This window comes from Somniosus microcephalus, chromosome 5, assembly GCF_052327205.1.
Source record: "Somniosus microcephalus isolate GS21.2 chromosome 5, FLI_Smic_1.0, whole genome shotgun sequence".
Classification (NCBI taxonomy): Eukaryota; Metazoa; Chordata; class Chondrichthyes; order Squaliformes; family Somniosidae; genus Somniosus; species Somniosus microcephalus.
In genome coordinates, this window is record NC_140991.1 from 87,084,889 (window position 1) to 87,097,175 (window position 12,287).

Sequence of the window (12,287 nt, forward strand, 5' to 3'; positions counted from 1 at the left end):
AATGCTAAATCCATAGTATATGGAGGAAACTTTCATCTGGAGAATGAAAATCTCGTGAGTAATTTTCTTTTATGCAGCAATACTTGCAATGTCTATTCTGTTACCGGTACTGAAAATGCTACAGTATCCAGATAATACATTGCTCTTGTGATATAGAGGTTTCTATTTTCAGAAAGCTGAAAAACAATGCTCACTTTATTTATTCTCAACACGCCTGCCATTTTCTTCAACAATCCTATTTCTTGCATGATGAACTGTGCAAAAAAAATTGCCTTTCTCTCCCTCTGAAATCAGTAATCATGAAGCGCATTATGTCTGGCATTACATTCAGTGGTCATAATTGGACCATAACTAGTCCAATAATAGGGCTGATTATCCTCCTTCTATGCCTGACATGACCTGAACCCATCTTTATTTCCAGATTCAGGTTATTTACCTAGGTCATATGCTCACTTGACATAAGCTCAGTCCCTAGCAGGGCCCAGCAAGTGGAAGTAGGTGAGGAAGGTTAGCTGCTATTGCAGGCCTGAGAGGCCAGTGTTACTGATCCCTGGCTGCAGAGTCTCCAGCCCTGTTCCTCCTCTTCCACTGCCTGCAAAATAAGGTACTTACCTTCTGCATGGCTCCAACTGGTTGCATCCAGACACTTGGTAGATTCTTCAGTCTGAAGTTGTACTGGGTGCAAGGCCTAAGGTCCCCCTCTGGCTGCTCTCCCAGATGGTGCCTGCTTGGTGTTCAGATGAGGGGATGAGGCAGTTGAGCCCGTCACTTCCCTCCCACCTAATTTTTATGGGGTGACCCTACTTGCATCTGATGTAGGCGTAACTGTTCTGCCCCTGTGGGGAATCCTCAAATCCCTAGGCAATGCAAAGGGGCATATTCCTGGAATAAAGGGCTTCTGCCCCTTTTTCCTTTACTTTGTACCTGGAAATTAAGCATTCTCTTTTTGTACACAGCAGAGGAAAATTGGCCCGGATATCTTCATATTTTTCTGTATTTATCCTATTCTAAAATGATCCTATTTAACATAAGTTAGCATTTATCTTTAATCCTCTACTTTGAAAATTATTTTCTTATCAGATTCCATTACCCTCCTTCCCAAATATACCAATGGCTGATAGAAAATGTAGACAAGCAAATCACTCCTATTGCAACCAGTACTGCTGTGCAGCTGTTTAAAAGTGACCCAAGGAGACTTGTGCACTGATTATCTTTCTTCTCCTTCCTCCTTGTATGGAATTTTCTACACTCCTCTGCAGCCTGACTGAGGTTCAAGAACTCGCCATGTAAAGAATTGAGGGCATAAACTTGTGCATTGCTTCTGTGGTGTGCTATGTTATGAGCTACCATGATTAAAAACAGGATTATGTGCAATGGAAATATTTCCAGTTGCTTTCATAGTCTTCCTGTCTTTTGGGTGGGGGAGTGAATGAGCTCAGCTTTGGAACATGTGGTGTTGGTGGTATTGTAGTGTCAAGAAGACTGAAGGAACCATTCCAAATGCAGCTGCTAATGTCTGTAATCGGGGAAAGTGTGTGAAATTCAGGTTTTGAACACTGATTAAGATTTATTTTCTCTGACTTCCACTAATGTTCTAATAAAAGTAAATGATGTGTGGCAATTTGGTCAATAGATCCTCCTTTGTTTGTTTAAGAAGTGGACTCATTTTAACTCCTATAATCCCTTTTGTGCTTTATAACTACTCAAGGGGTTTCATAATGGTTTACCCTGCACACGCTGCGAAGTACAAATTATAATAATGATTTTTCTTCTTGACATTCAATTAGAAAAAAAAAGTGCTGAGAATTTGATATGTTAATTTTTTATAATTTATTATACTATCGGGCAATAAGGGAGTACATTTGTACTTAGTTCTGCTTCTGTTTTATTGTGTCTTTTAATTAAAAGCTGTTGTATTATTTAAAATGTCACATTTTAGTCTTTCCTTTCTGCAAAGTACTTGTACTTTAGCATAAGAAATTTAAAATGAGTTCTTCATGAAGTGCTTTCTGTTCCCTTTTCCAGGGGTGTGGGTTGCATTTTTGTCGAAATGATTCAAGGAGTTGCTGCTTTCCCAGGAATGAAGGATATTCAGGATCAACTAGAGCGAATATTTTTGGTCAGTATTTTCATTAGTAAGGCTTTGTACAGCGCTGAGACATAAAACAAGGGAACCGACATACGCATCTATTCTATACTGTAGGTTTTAACTTGGTGCTACCTGGGTGTTGAAACCTATATTTTGGTTTGGAGTGTCATTATCTTCTCTCTGGCATTCTAATCGGGCTGCAGCATTAGAATATCTTTAGTTTGGGATAAATATTGATCAGGATCAGTATCAGTAGAGACAGTAATTATTTGGGGTAGGGAGGAGAGATTTGATTGTCATTCCAAACTGGTCCCAATTTCAAGTCACATTTAAACAATGATTGGACCTGATTGCTTTAGGTGTCAGCCTTGGCTCAGTGGTAGCACCTTTGCCTCTGAGTCAGAAGGTTAAGGGTTCAAATCCCACTCCAGAGACTTGAGCACATAATATAGGCTGACACTTCAATGCATTACTGAGGGAGTGCTGCACTGTCGGAGGTACTGTCTTTTGGATGAGACGTTAAACCAAGATCCTGTCTGCCTTCTCGGGTGGATGTAAATGATCTCATGGCACTTTTCAAGGAGTAGGAGGAGAATTTTCCCAGTGTTCTGGCTATATTTATCCCTCAACCAACACCCCCAAAACACATTATCTGATCATTTCTCCTTGCTGTTTGTGGGAACTTGGTGTAGTCAAATTGGTTGCCCTATTTCCCTACATTACAACATTGACTACACTTCAAAAGTACTTCATTGGCTGTGAAGTGCTTTAAGATATCCTGAGATTGTGAAAGGTGCTATATGAATGCATGTTTTTTTTATTTCTTTATTAGACAGGTGGCAAAGTTATAAGTTAATTTTATCTGATCAGGTCCTTCAGTTTTCAACATAGTATGAAGACAGGGTCTTATATGGTCTATTTATGTGATAGATAAGTAATTGTGTATATTTTTATATTTTTTAGTTTTTCTAACAGCTGTTTAAATAAGGAAAATTTAAAGAAATGAAGAAAGTCAATTCCTTTTGTGATGTGTTTCATTAAGGATTGATTTGGCAATTACTTGACAATTATAAACGTTATGCAGATTGTGGCAGTGGGATTTCTGGAACAAAATGATGGTTTTATCATTTGTGATTGGTTCCTGAAATTTACTTATGTGAAATTGAAACAGAGAAGAATGACCACAGCGGTGTGATACCTAATTACATGGTATGCCAGTGATGTTTTAAAATAGTCCTGAGAAACTATCGCATCACACTGCACCTGAGTGCACACCCATTGGGCAAAACTGCTTTCTCACTCAGCTGAAACAGCCAAACTTGTATCTGATCAAAAGTAGACTACCTAGGGAGGTATGTTTATTGCACACGAGACTTAAGATTTGAAAAAGCCTTTGTCACCGTGAACCATCTGCAGCAAGTTGACTAAAAAAATCACAAGATCGTTACAGATGAGGAAGGCCATTCTGCCCATCTATTCAGAGAGCTCCTAACATCACCCCATTATAAAAATCCTTTTTTTAAAATGATTACATATGTTGGTCACTCATTATGCAATTAACATCCTGATAACATTCCCAAAATTATCTTTTACTGGTTTGAACCTGTATCCACAAATTCTACTCCCACAATTTAATTTAAAGTAATATTCCAGGTTACAATCTTGCATACCTCTCAGATGCCTCTAAGATCGCCCCTTAGATGCTTCCTCTCCAAGCTGAAAAACCCCAGTCTATCTGGTATTTCCTCATAAGTCAGCCTAATGCCCATTCTCTGCATTGCCTCCAGTGCAGTCTCTCTTGAACGTCTGTTTTGCTTCTTGGAAGCAAGAGCTAGATGCAGTTTACAAGGTGCAGTCTATCCAGAGCAGTATACAATTTGATCATTACCGCCTGACTCCTATTCTCCTGTCGTTCAACATCCTATTGACTTTGTTGATTGCTGCTGTGCATTGGTCATATTTTGCATCGAGCCTGCAAAGTCTCTAAGGTTTTCTTTCAGCTTCATTCTTAGCTACTTCAGCACCATTCATGGAGTAAATATGTCATCTATTTTTCCTTTGTATGTCTAGTACTTGATATTTGTCTGCATTAAATTTCATCTACCCTTGTTTTGAGCTACCTCCTCCAGTTCCATTGCTCCTTCAAGTTCAATATCTTCTGCAAATTTGGCCACTTTTATATTGAGTCTGTGAATCCAGATAATTTGTGTAAATTAGAAGCAGTAGTGGTTTTAGTACTGGTGCCTGAGGTACCCCATTCCCAACATAATTCCTCTAATGAGTACTCGCTGTTTTCTATCCTTCAGCCAGTTCCTTCTCCATTTCCAGGGTTTACTCTGAATCCATACAGTTTTGAGTTTAATTAGTAGCCTTTTGTGTGGCACTTCATCAACAGCCTTTAGAAAGTCAAAGTACATCACATCATAAGGCGTTCACACAGTCCACTTGGATTGTCACTTCCTCAAAGAAGTCGAGGAGGTTGATCTTCCCTTCTAAATCCATGTTAACCAGTTTAATGTTGTACAGAGGAGCCGCAAGTTTGTTCCAGATAATAGAGTCCATTGTTTTACATGGAATGGGAGTAGGGCGAATGGTTTGCTTGTAGTTGCATGTGTCTGTTTTGTCACCCGTTTTGGATATGGGCACTACATTAGCCTGTTTCTAATTCACTGGTACCTCTCTAATGTCCATTAGACTCCCTCACAATGATTATCAATGCCTCACAGATCTCCACCATAGTCTCTGTCAGCACTCTGGGATAAATAGGAACTACCTCAAGGGATTTGTTTTGAGCCCATTTAGCCAGCCTAGAACTTCCACCTTGTATATGGTGACGTGATTGACTATACTTGGGATTTCCTTTTTTTGGAGAGGACATCTTGCTTATGTTGTTTTTTGTGGCAATTTGGAGGAAATAGTCATGCAGAATATTTACTATTTTAGTGCTCATTCTCAGTTTTCAGCCTGCTTGCATCTTTGATAGTTTTCACCTCTACTCTAACTGCTTTTTTACTGTTGTGGTACTGAAAGTGAGAAAAGTAATTTGCATGGCATTGTTGTCACTGATGCAGCTAAGTATTTATGTGCCAGGTTTGCTAAACTTACGTGGGCACCAACATGCTTCGAGCATTATTTAAGAGGACAATCTTCCATACTGATGACTAGTTTTGCTTTATGATGATCCAAAGCGGTGTTGGTTGAATTTGCTTTTTCATATTTGTCCTCTGAATCTAAGAGGAGGTTTCTTTTCTGGTGGTTCAGTTTCTGCCAGCACATCCGGCTCCTGGTCTTGTAACACTTCTGACAACAGTAAGTTAGGAATTCACTGCCATAACTTGTCACTCTTAGATTTTGGAAGGCATTTCAGATTTTTAAACCTTGGGTCCAGTGCTGTCGCTATATTTAACCATGTGAGGCTGATGCTTTTTTAGCATTTGGTTAAGTCTGCAGTAAAAGAGTTCTTAAACTGAACAACATATGCTGAATCGTCACCTGAGACAGCCATAACACAAAATAAATGGTACAATGCAGATAAAACCACAGAGCAGGAAACATGCATCTTGCTCCCCCCAAGGAGCTTGGTCACACCCCTGTAGGGCTTTCAACTTTTGCTTTTTGTAACGGTCAGCAGTAGTGGCCTCCACTAGATTATGTATCTAAAGAGCTTACGTGGCTGTGATAGAGAATCTATTTCTGAGCAGTCGCTGAACCATCTGCAATGTGTGGCGGTCCATCTAGTTCAAATATCTTGTATAAGATATTCTTGTTTCTGTCCATTTACAGCCTGTCGTATTTAGAGTTCTGCGCTATTAGCTGGGCTATGTTTGAAATGGCCCACAAGTTTTCTGCATTTTGTCAGTGAGCTCTGAACCCAGGAGCATCAAGTGCTACCGTGATCAGTTGCTGTAGACTGTGAGCGATGCATAGCATATGTTTTAATAGCAAAAGGTTGGCTGCTGCTGTCACATTTTGTGCGTTGGTACCAATTGTTGTTACCTTGCTTTGTATATCCTACTCTTTCACAACATTCAAGAAACGCTTTGCACATGTTTTAACATAGTGGGCCAGAAATTCGGGTTGGAGGCTTCCCGCGGGTGCAAGCCCCCGACTTGCACTTACATAGCGCGCCTGCCGTTGTGCTGTGGGGCCGCGTGGGATTCCGATCCTGGGCCTCCTCCAGCTGCCGGTGTGCAGTGCTCGCGTATATCCCAGCGGCGAAGTTAGTTCGCAGCGTCCCCATGGATCACGTGGGCCATGGGGAGCCAATCGGAGCTGGGAATCTACATTCATAGATTTGACTGGAAGACCTGTCAAATCTATGAATAGAGATCGGCCCCAAAACCTAAGTAAAACTTCAAATACATTTTTTTTTAAAAATAACTATAAATTACATAAATTAACTATTTTAAGCAAAAATTTAAATTTTTGAAAAAATTAAAGTATTTAAAAATGATAAACCTGTGGGGAAAAAATGTTTTAATTTTACTTAATTAACCTCTTACCTTGTTAAAAGCAGGCCTTGTGACTGCTTTTTTCACGCACAGCTGCTAGTGACTTACCCTCCCGGAGAAACCTGTATTTTAAAAAAAAAAAAAAAAAAAAAAATTTTTTTTAAAAAACGGAAGTTCCAGGCATATGTGCTGCCTCTCCGCACGTGTTTGACCTGTGAACCCCTTCCTTCAAGGGAACGGAAGTTCCGGTTTCCAGCGCATGTGCAGTGCATGCACAAAACCGGCACTTTCGTTGGCCCTACGCGTGAGTACACAGCGCGTACTCACCCGTGGGGACCCAAATTTCTGGCCCAGTGTCTCTCTTTGGCATGCTTTACTGTAGTGTCCAAGCAGTATCAATCAGGTCTGTAGTGATTCCTAGATAGTTGTGATTGCTCATTGACATCCAGTCAAAGCAACAACTGTTGTGTTATTCAGTAGAACTGATGATGTAGCCTTTTCGTTATATAGATCGTCTATTTGTTTTATGATGGTTTCTGTGGAAGATGCTATTTGAATAACATATTTTAGCTCTGTACTGTTTACAATGTTAGCAGGTTTGCAGTTGGTATCTATCCACTTTGCAATAGCATTGGTTATATAATCATACCTAGCTTAATTCATGGACTTGCAACAACCCTGAATTTCTAAGAGTACTCTGTCCAAACTGTAGGGTTTGATTTGTTGTATTGTTGTTGCCTGTAACAGAAGAACTGCTAGAAAGTTTATTTTGAGAAGTCAAGGGATGCTTAACACACAGGTATTACAGCAGACTGGATGTACTTCTGTAATACTGAAGTTCATTTTAACAGTAGATGCAAATGAACCATCAAAATTAAAAAGTTCCACTTCACAATTCCTTAATTTTGAGTGCTTCTCTCCATAATGCTTTTGTTTAACTTTGCCTTTTTTTCTTTCGATTGCTTTCTGTTGAATAATGATCCATGTTGACAGCCCTATTTTCTACTTTTATTTTTAGCTCTCTTCCCTGTTTTATTAAGGATAGCGCTCTGCCCCACCCAGCCCAACCTGGTGTCTTTCTGTCTGAATGCCAGACCGGGAATGGTATCCTCTCCCCAGCCACCCAACATCAAGTGGCAAGTGCTATTGCTCCCTGACTGACAGCCTTCTTTTATTTGTTACCTGTTTCTACCCTTCCCATCACTTGGAGTCAGATGGCTGGAAAGCAGTAGCAATAAGGTACCAGAGGTTCATTGTCGGGTAAACTGTTAAATTAAAACACAAGAGAAAGGTTGGGTGCTGTTTAGACTTCCATGATTAATACATTCGAAAACAAAAATGAATACATTAATCTCAGAAGTTAACTGCGATTAATTGACAGCCCTACAATATACATAAGTAATCTAGATGAGGGAACTAATAAGCCAAATTTCTGCATTTTCTGCTGAAATAGAATTGTATGAAATGTCAATGTGTGTGGAGGAGATTAATTATTTAAAAATATGGAGAAGCTCAGTTGGGTTAATAACTGTCAAATGACATTTTAATGTGGATAAATGTAAAGTAAGGCATTTACATGTGCATAATTTGAAAGGGCGGGTCAGAAGAATTTGCAAGAAATGGAGACTAGTCTTTAAAAATCTGTCTGCAGTATGACATGGCAATTAATAAGGGAAAGGCATTTTTACAGTATACTACCTGAAGCTGTGCACATTCTAAGGATGTGGTATTAATCTGTATAATATATGACTGACAACACAGAGTGAATATTGTTTTCAGTTTGTCTCTCTTCCCTCTGACGGTATATTGATGCATTAGAAAGGGTATGTAGGAGAGCAGAAATAATGATTCCCAAATTTAGATGACTGTAATATGAGGGCAGCCTACGGAAGCCAAGATAATTGTATGTTGAAAGAGTGGGAGATCAAGGAAATGTGACTCAGGTTTTTTTTTTGGAAGAATGAGGCAATTAATTATGTGACGATCACATCGGCAGCATGTTATAAAACTGGAGCATGGTTTCAATCAAAAGGGAATACTAGAAAACACATCCCCTCTGGGTGTACATTTTGAAAAATAAACTGCCTCTGTTGACAAACACGCACATAATCTTACTTTACATTTTGTATAACTTATGTTCAGTACCCTTAGTGTGAGTATAAATGGAACCTAATTTGAGAAAGAAAGCTGAAATGGATTATAAATGGAACAGCAACTTACAATTTCTTTATCATTTCATAAAGTATTTCCTTCCGTCACAAAGCCAGTGACTGTTAATGCCTCAAATTCATATTGAGCATCATCAAGTCATCAGAAGTTCTTTGATTTCGTTCATTTACTTAGATAGTGGTTTAAAAGAAAGTCACCAAACTCAAATTACTAATAGCACATATTCAACAATTTGATAAATAACAGGATATAGAGGCACTGTAGAAGGTGTAAAATTGATTCATAAGGATGGTACCAGAACTGAGAGGATATACTTATCAGGAAAGGCTAAACTGGCTGGGGCTCTTTTCTTTTGAAAAGAGAAGGCTGAAGGGTGACCTAATAGAGGCCTTTAAAATTATGATGGGGTTTGATAGGGTAGATGTAGAGATGTTTCCCACCTGCGGCGGAGACCAAAACTAGGGACCATAAATATAAGGCAGCATCTGTGGAGAGAGAAACAGAGTTAACGTTTCAGGTCGATGACCTTTCATCAGAACTGGAAAGGTCATCGACCTGAAATGTTAAAATTCTTTCTCTCTCCACAGATGCTGCCTGACCCGCTGAGTATTTCCAGCACTGTTTTTATTTCAGATTTCCAGCATCTGCAGTATTTTGCTTTTGGACCACAAATATAAAATGGTCACCAATAAATCCAATAGGGAATTCAGGAGAAGCTTCTTTACCCAAAGAGTGGTTAGAATGTGGAACTCACTACCACAGGGAGTAGTTGAGGCGAATAGTATAGATGCATTTAAGGGGAAGCTAGATAAGTACTGGTGAGAAAGGAATAGAACGTTATGTTAATAGGGTTAAATGAAGAGGGGTGGGAGGAGGCTCATGTGGAGCATAAACACTGGCACAGACCAGTTGGCCGAATGACATGTTTCTGTGCTTGTTGTACATTCTCTGTAATTCTATGTAGCAGATAAGTCTAGTACACTGGTCAATCTTACCAAATTGTTACAATCACATTAGAAAACATACTATTACATTGGCCCAGAAATTCAGGTCTCCACGGGTGAGTACGCATGGGGTACTCACCCGTAAGCCCAATGGAAGTGCCGGTTTCCTGCATGCGCGGGAAACCGGCACTTCCATTCCCCTGAAAGAAGGGGTTCATCGGTCGAACGCGTGCGCAGGAGAGGCTGCGCGTGCGCATCGAACTTTTTTTTGCCGGTTTTCCCGGGAGGGTAAGTCTCCAGAAGTTACACATATAAAAAGCAGTCGCAAGGCTTGCTTTTTACGAGGTAAGTGATGAATTAATTAAAATTAAAACATTTTTTCCACAGGTTTATTATTTTTAAATACTTTAAAGAAAGGTAAGTTTATTTTTAGCCCCGTTAGAAAATAAAATTATTTTTTTCAAAAATTTAAATTATTGTTTAAAATAGTTATTTCATGTAATTTATAGTTTATTTAAAAAATTTGATTTTTATTTATTTGAAGATTTAGTGATGTTTTGGGGCTTATAGTATTTATAAGTTTGACAGGTCTTCCTGTCAAACTTATGAATGAAGCATTCCCTGCTACCATTGGCTCTTCATGGCCCACGTGATCCCAGGGGACGCATCGAACTAACTGCGCCCCGGGATACGCAAGCACTACGCGCGGCAGTTGGAGGAGGCCCAGGATCAGAATCCCACGGGGGCCCACAGCTCAACGGCCGGCGCGCAAGGCAAGTGCAGGTCGGGGGCTTACACCCACGGGGAAGCCCCCAACCCGAATTTCTGGGCCATTGTCATTTTATTAGTATTGTGCTACAATATGATGTGATTATTGTACTGGCTGAAAAGCACTCTGTTTCAATTAACGAACACTGTCCATGTTGAGATTTGGAGGAATGCGAGTATGTCTATTATTGATGTCCCTGTGTTTTGCTGATTTTTGAATGATATTAAATGTGAATACAGTGACAAATAAATGTCACTTTAAATCCATTCACTGTGAGTATCTAATTCACCCAGACATTGAGTTAAGCACTTCCATATTGTTGGGACAGCTATTTTAAAAAAAAAAAAAGTGCATTATGCTTTAATTCTGTGACACAGTAAATTAAGGTATATAAGTTTAGTAGGATTGGTGAAATACTGCAGAGATCATGCTATCAAGAAGATCCATTTTGATCTGATTCTGTTATTTCCCAATTGATAAATCCACCACATCATGTTGCATCAACACACATTTAACAGCCTTGTCCCACATGTGCGTATCACATGCGTGTATAGAATCCCTGTGGCACTGGTTAATTGGTAATTTGGAATATGGACCCCTGTTGTGATGTTTAGCTGATAACCTGGCCTGTCCCTTTAAAGCCACTGCATAAGTATTCACTGGTGAATCCAAGTAATTATAGCTGCTTGTAAATTCCAGAGGTCAGCTTACTTGCAAATTTCAGGCTCCAAATTAGATAAATCAAGGATCAAATACTTGGTTTATTTTTTAAATAATATTGTTATTCATCTGTACCAAAGCACATCTCCGTATCCCTTTCCAATCCCAATTGTGTCTGCACCTGCAATAAGCTCTCCCCAAGTCACTTACAACTGCACTTTTAAATTCCCAACTGTCTAGCCCTCCATTTGCCAGGATACTTCTGCAGCTGAAGATCTTCTCAACCACTCCCCCACCTCCACCTTTAATGCCCCTGTCCACAGTAAAACCCTCGCTCTCTCCCACACTGGTCATCCCCCTGTATGGACCCCATCTTAGCTCCCTCAAGTTTGAGGGGCACAGACTTGAGAGTGTATGTGGACCACAACTGGTTTAGCCATCCATTGTCTGATCTGGCTGGACCATATCAAGCTCTTCTGTCAGAAACTACTGACTACTCCAGGGTCATCCTGGAGAGCAAAGATAACTCTCAGCTTCTTTTCTCCACTAAGAACCATCTCCTTAAACCTCTTTGCCCAGCCCCCTGCACCCTTACCTCCAAAAACAAGTAAAAGGCAGCTGAGTGTCATGAATCTTATCATTCATGAAGAGATGACTCATGAAATAACACTGGGCGGCCAGCTGGTGGTGCTGTCCAAGGAGTATAAATACTCGGGTGTGGGCCCAGCTTGTTCAGGACGTTTTTCTAACCAGGAAATAGTGATGTAACTAGAATCTCATGGTTGTGAAACAGTTGATTAAAGCCTTGTTTTATACTCAAACCAAGTGCTCAGTAGTCTTTTTACATCAATTTAATCAACTGTGTATCGGCTCCACGCTCTGAGTGACTTCGGGAACAGCCAGCTACGACTTCAACTGTAGAAGGGAACTCCGACGTAGTAATCAATCCATCATGGACAAACTACTCAGACCCGCCCGTCTTGACATGAACCCGAATTCACCTACAACAACTAAGATATGGAAACACTGGTATCGTACCTTCAGCAGCTTCCTCAGGGTGTGGTGAGAATGTTCCTGATAAATTAGAGATACTTGCCAATTCTGTACCTCCTCATGTGTTTGACTATATCGCAGACTGTGTAGCCTATGACTGCGCTATCCTAATATTACAGTGACAATATGTTAAGGCCCCAAACGAAATTTTT

General features: G+C 40.0%; 1 protein-coding gene across 7 annotated transcripts in view; it reads left to right on the forward strand.

The window, feature by feature from the left end:
- cdk14 (cyclin dependent kinase 14) overlaps positions 1-12,287 on the forward strand; it is an 845,377-nt gene that overhangs the window by 424,267 nt on the left and 408,823 nt on the right. For all 7 annotated transcript variants that reach the window (XM_085987941.1, XM_085987948.1, XM_085987945.1 and 4 more), the window contains one exon: positions 2,026-2,119. In XM_085987941.1, the coding sequence (XP_085844067.1) occupies positions 2,026-2,119 (94 nt within the window). The remainder of the gene's footprint in view (positions 1-2,025; positions 2,120-12,287) is intronic.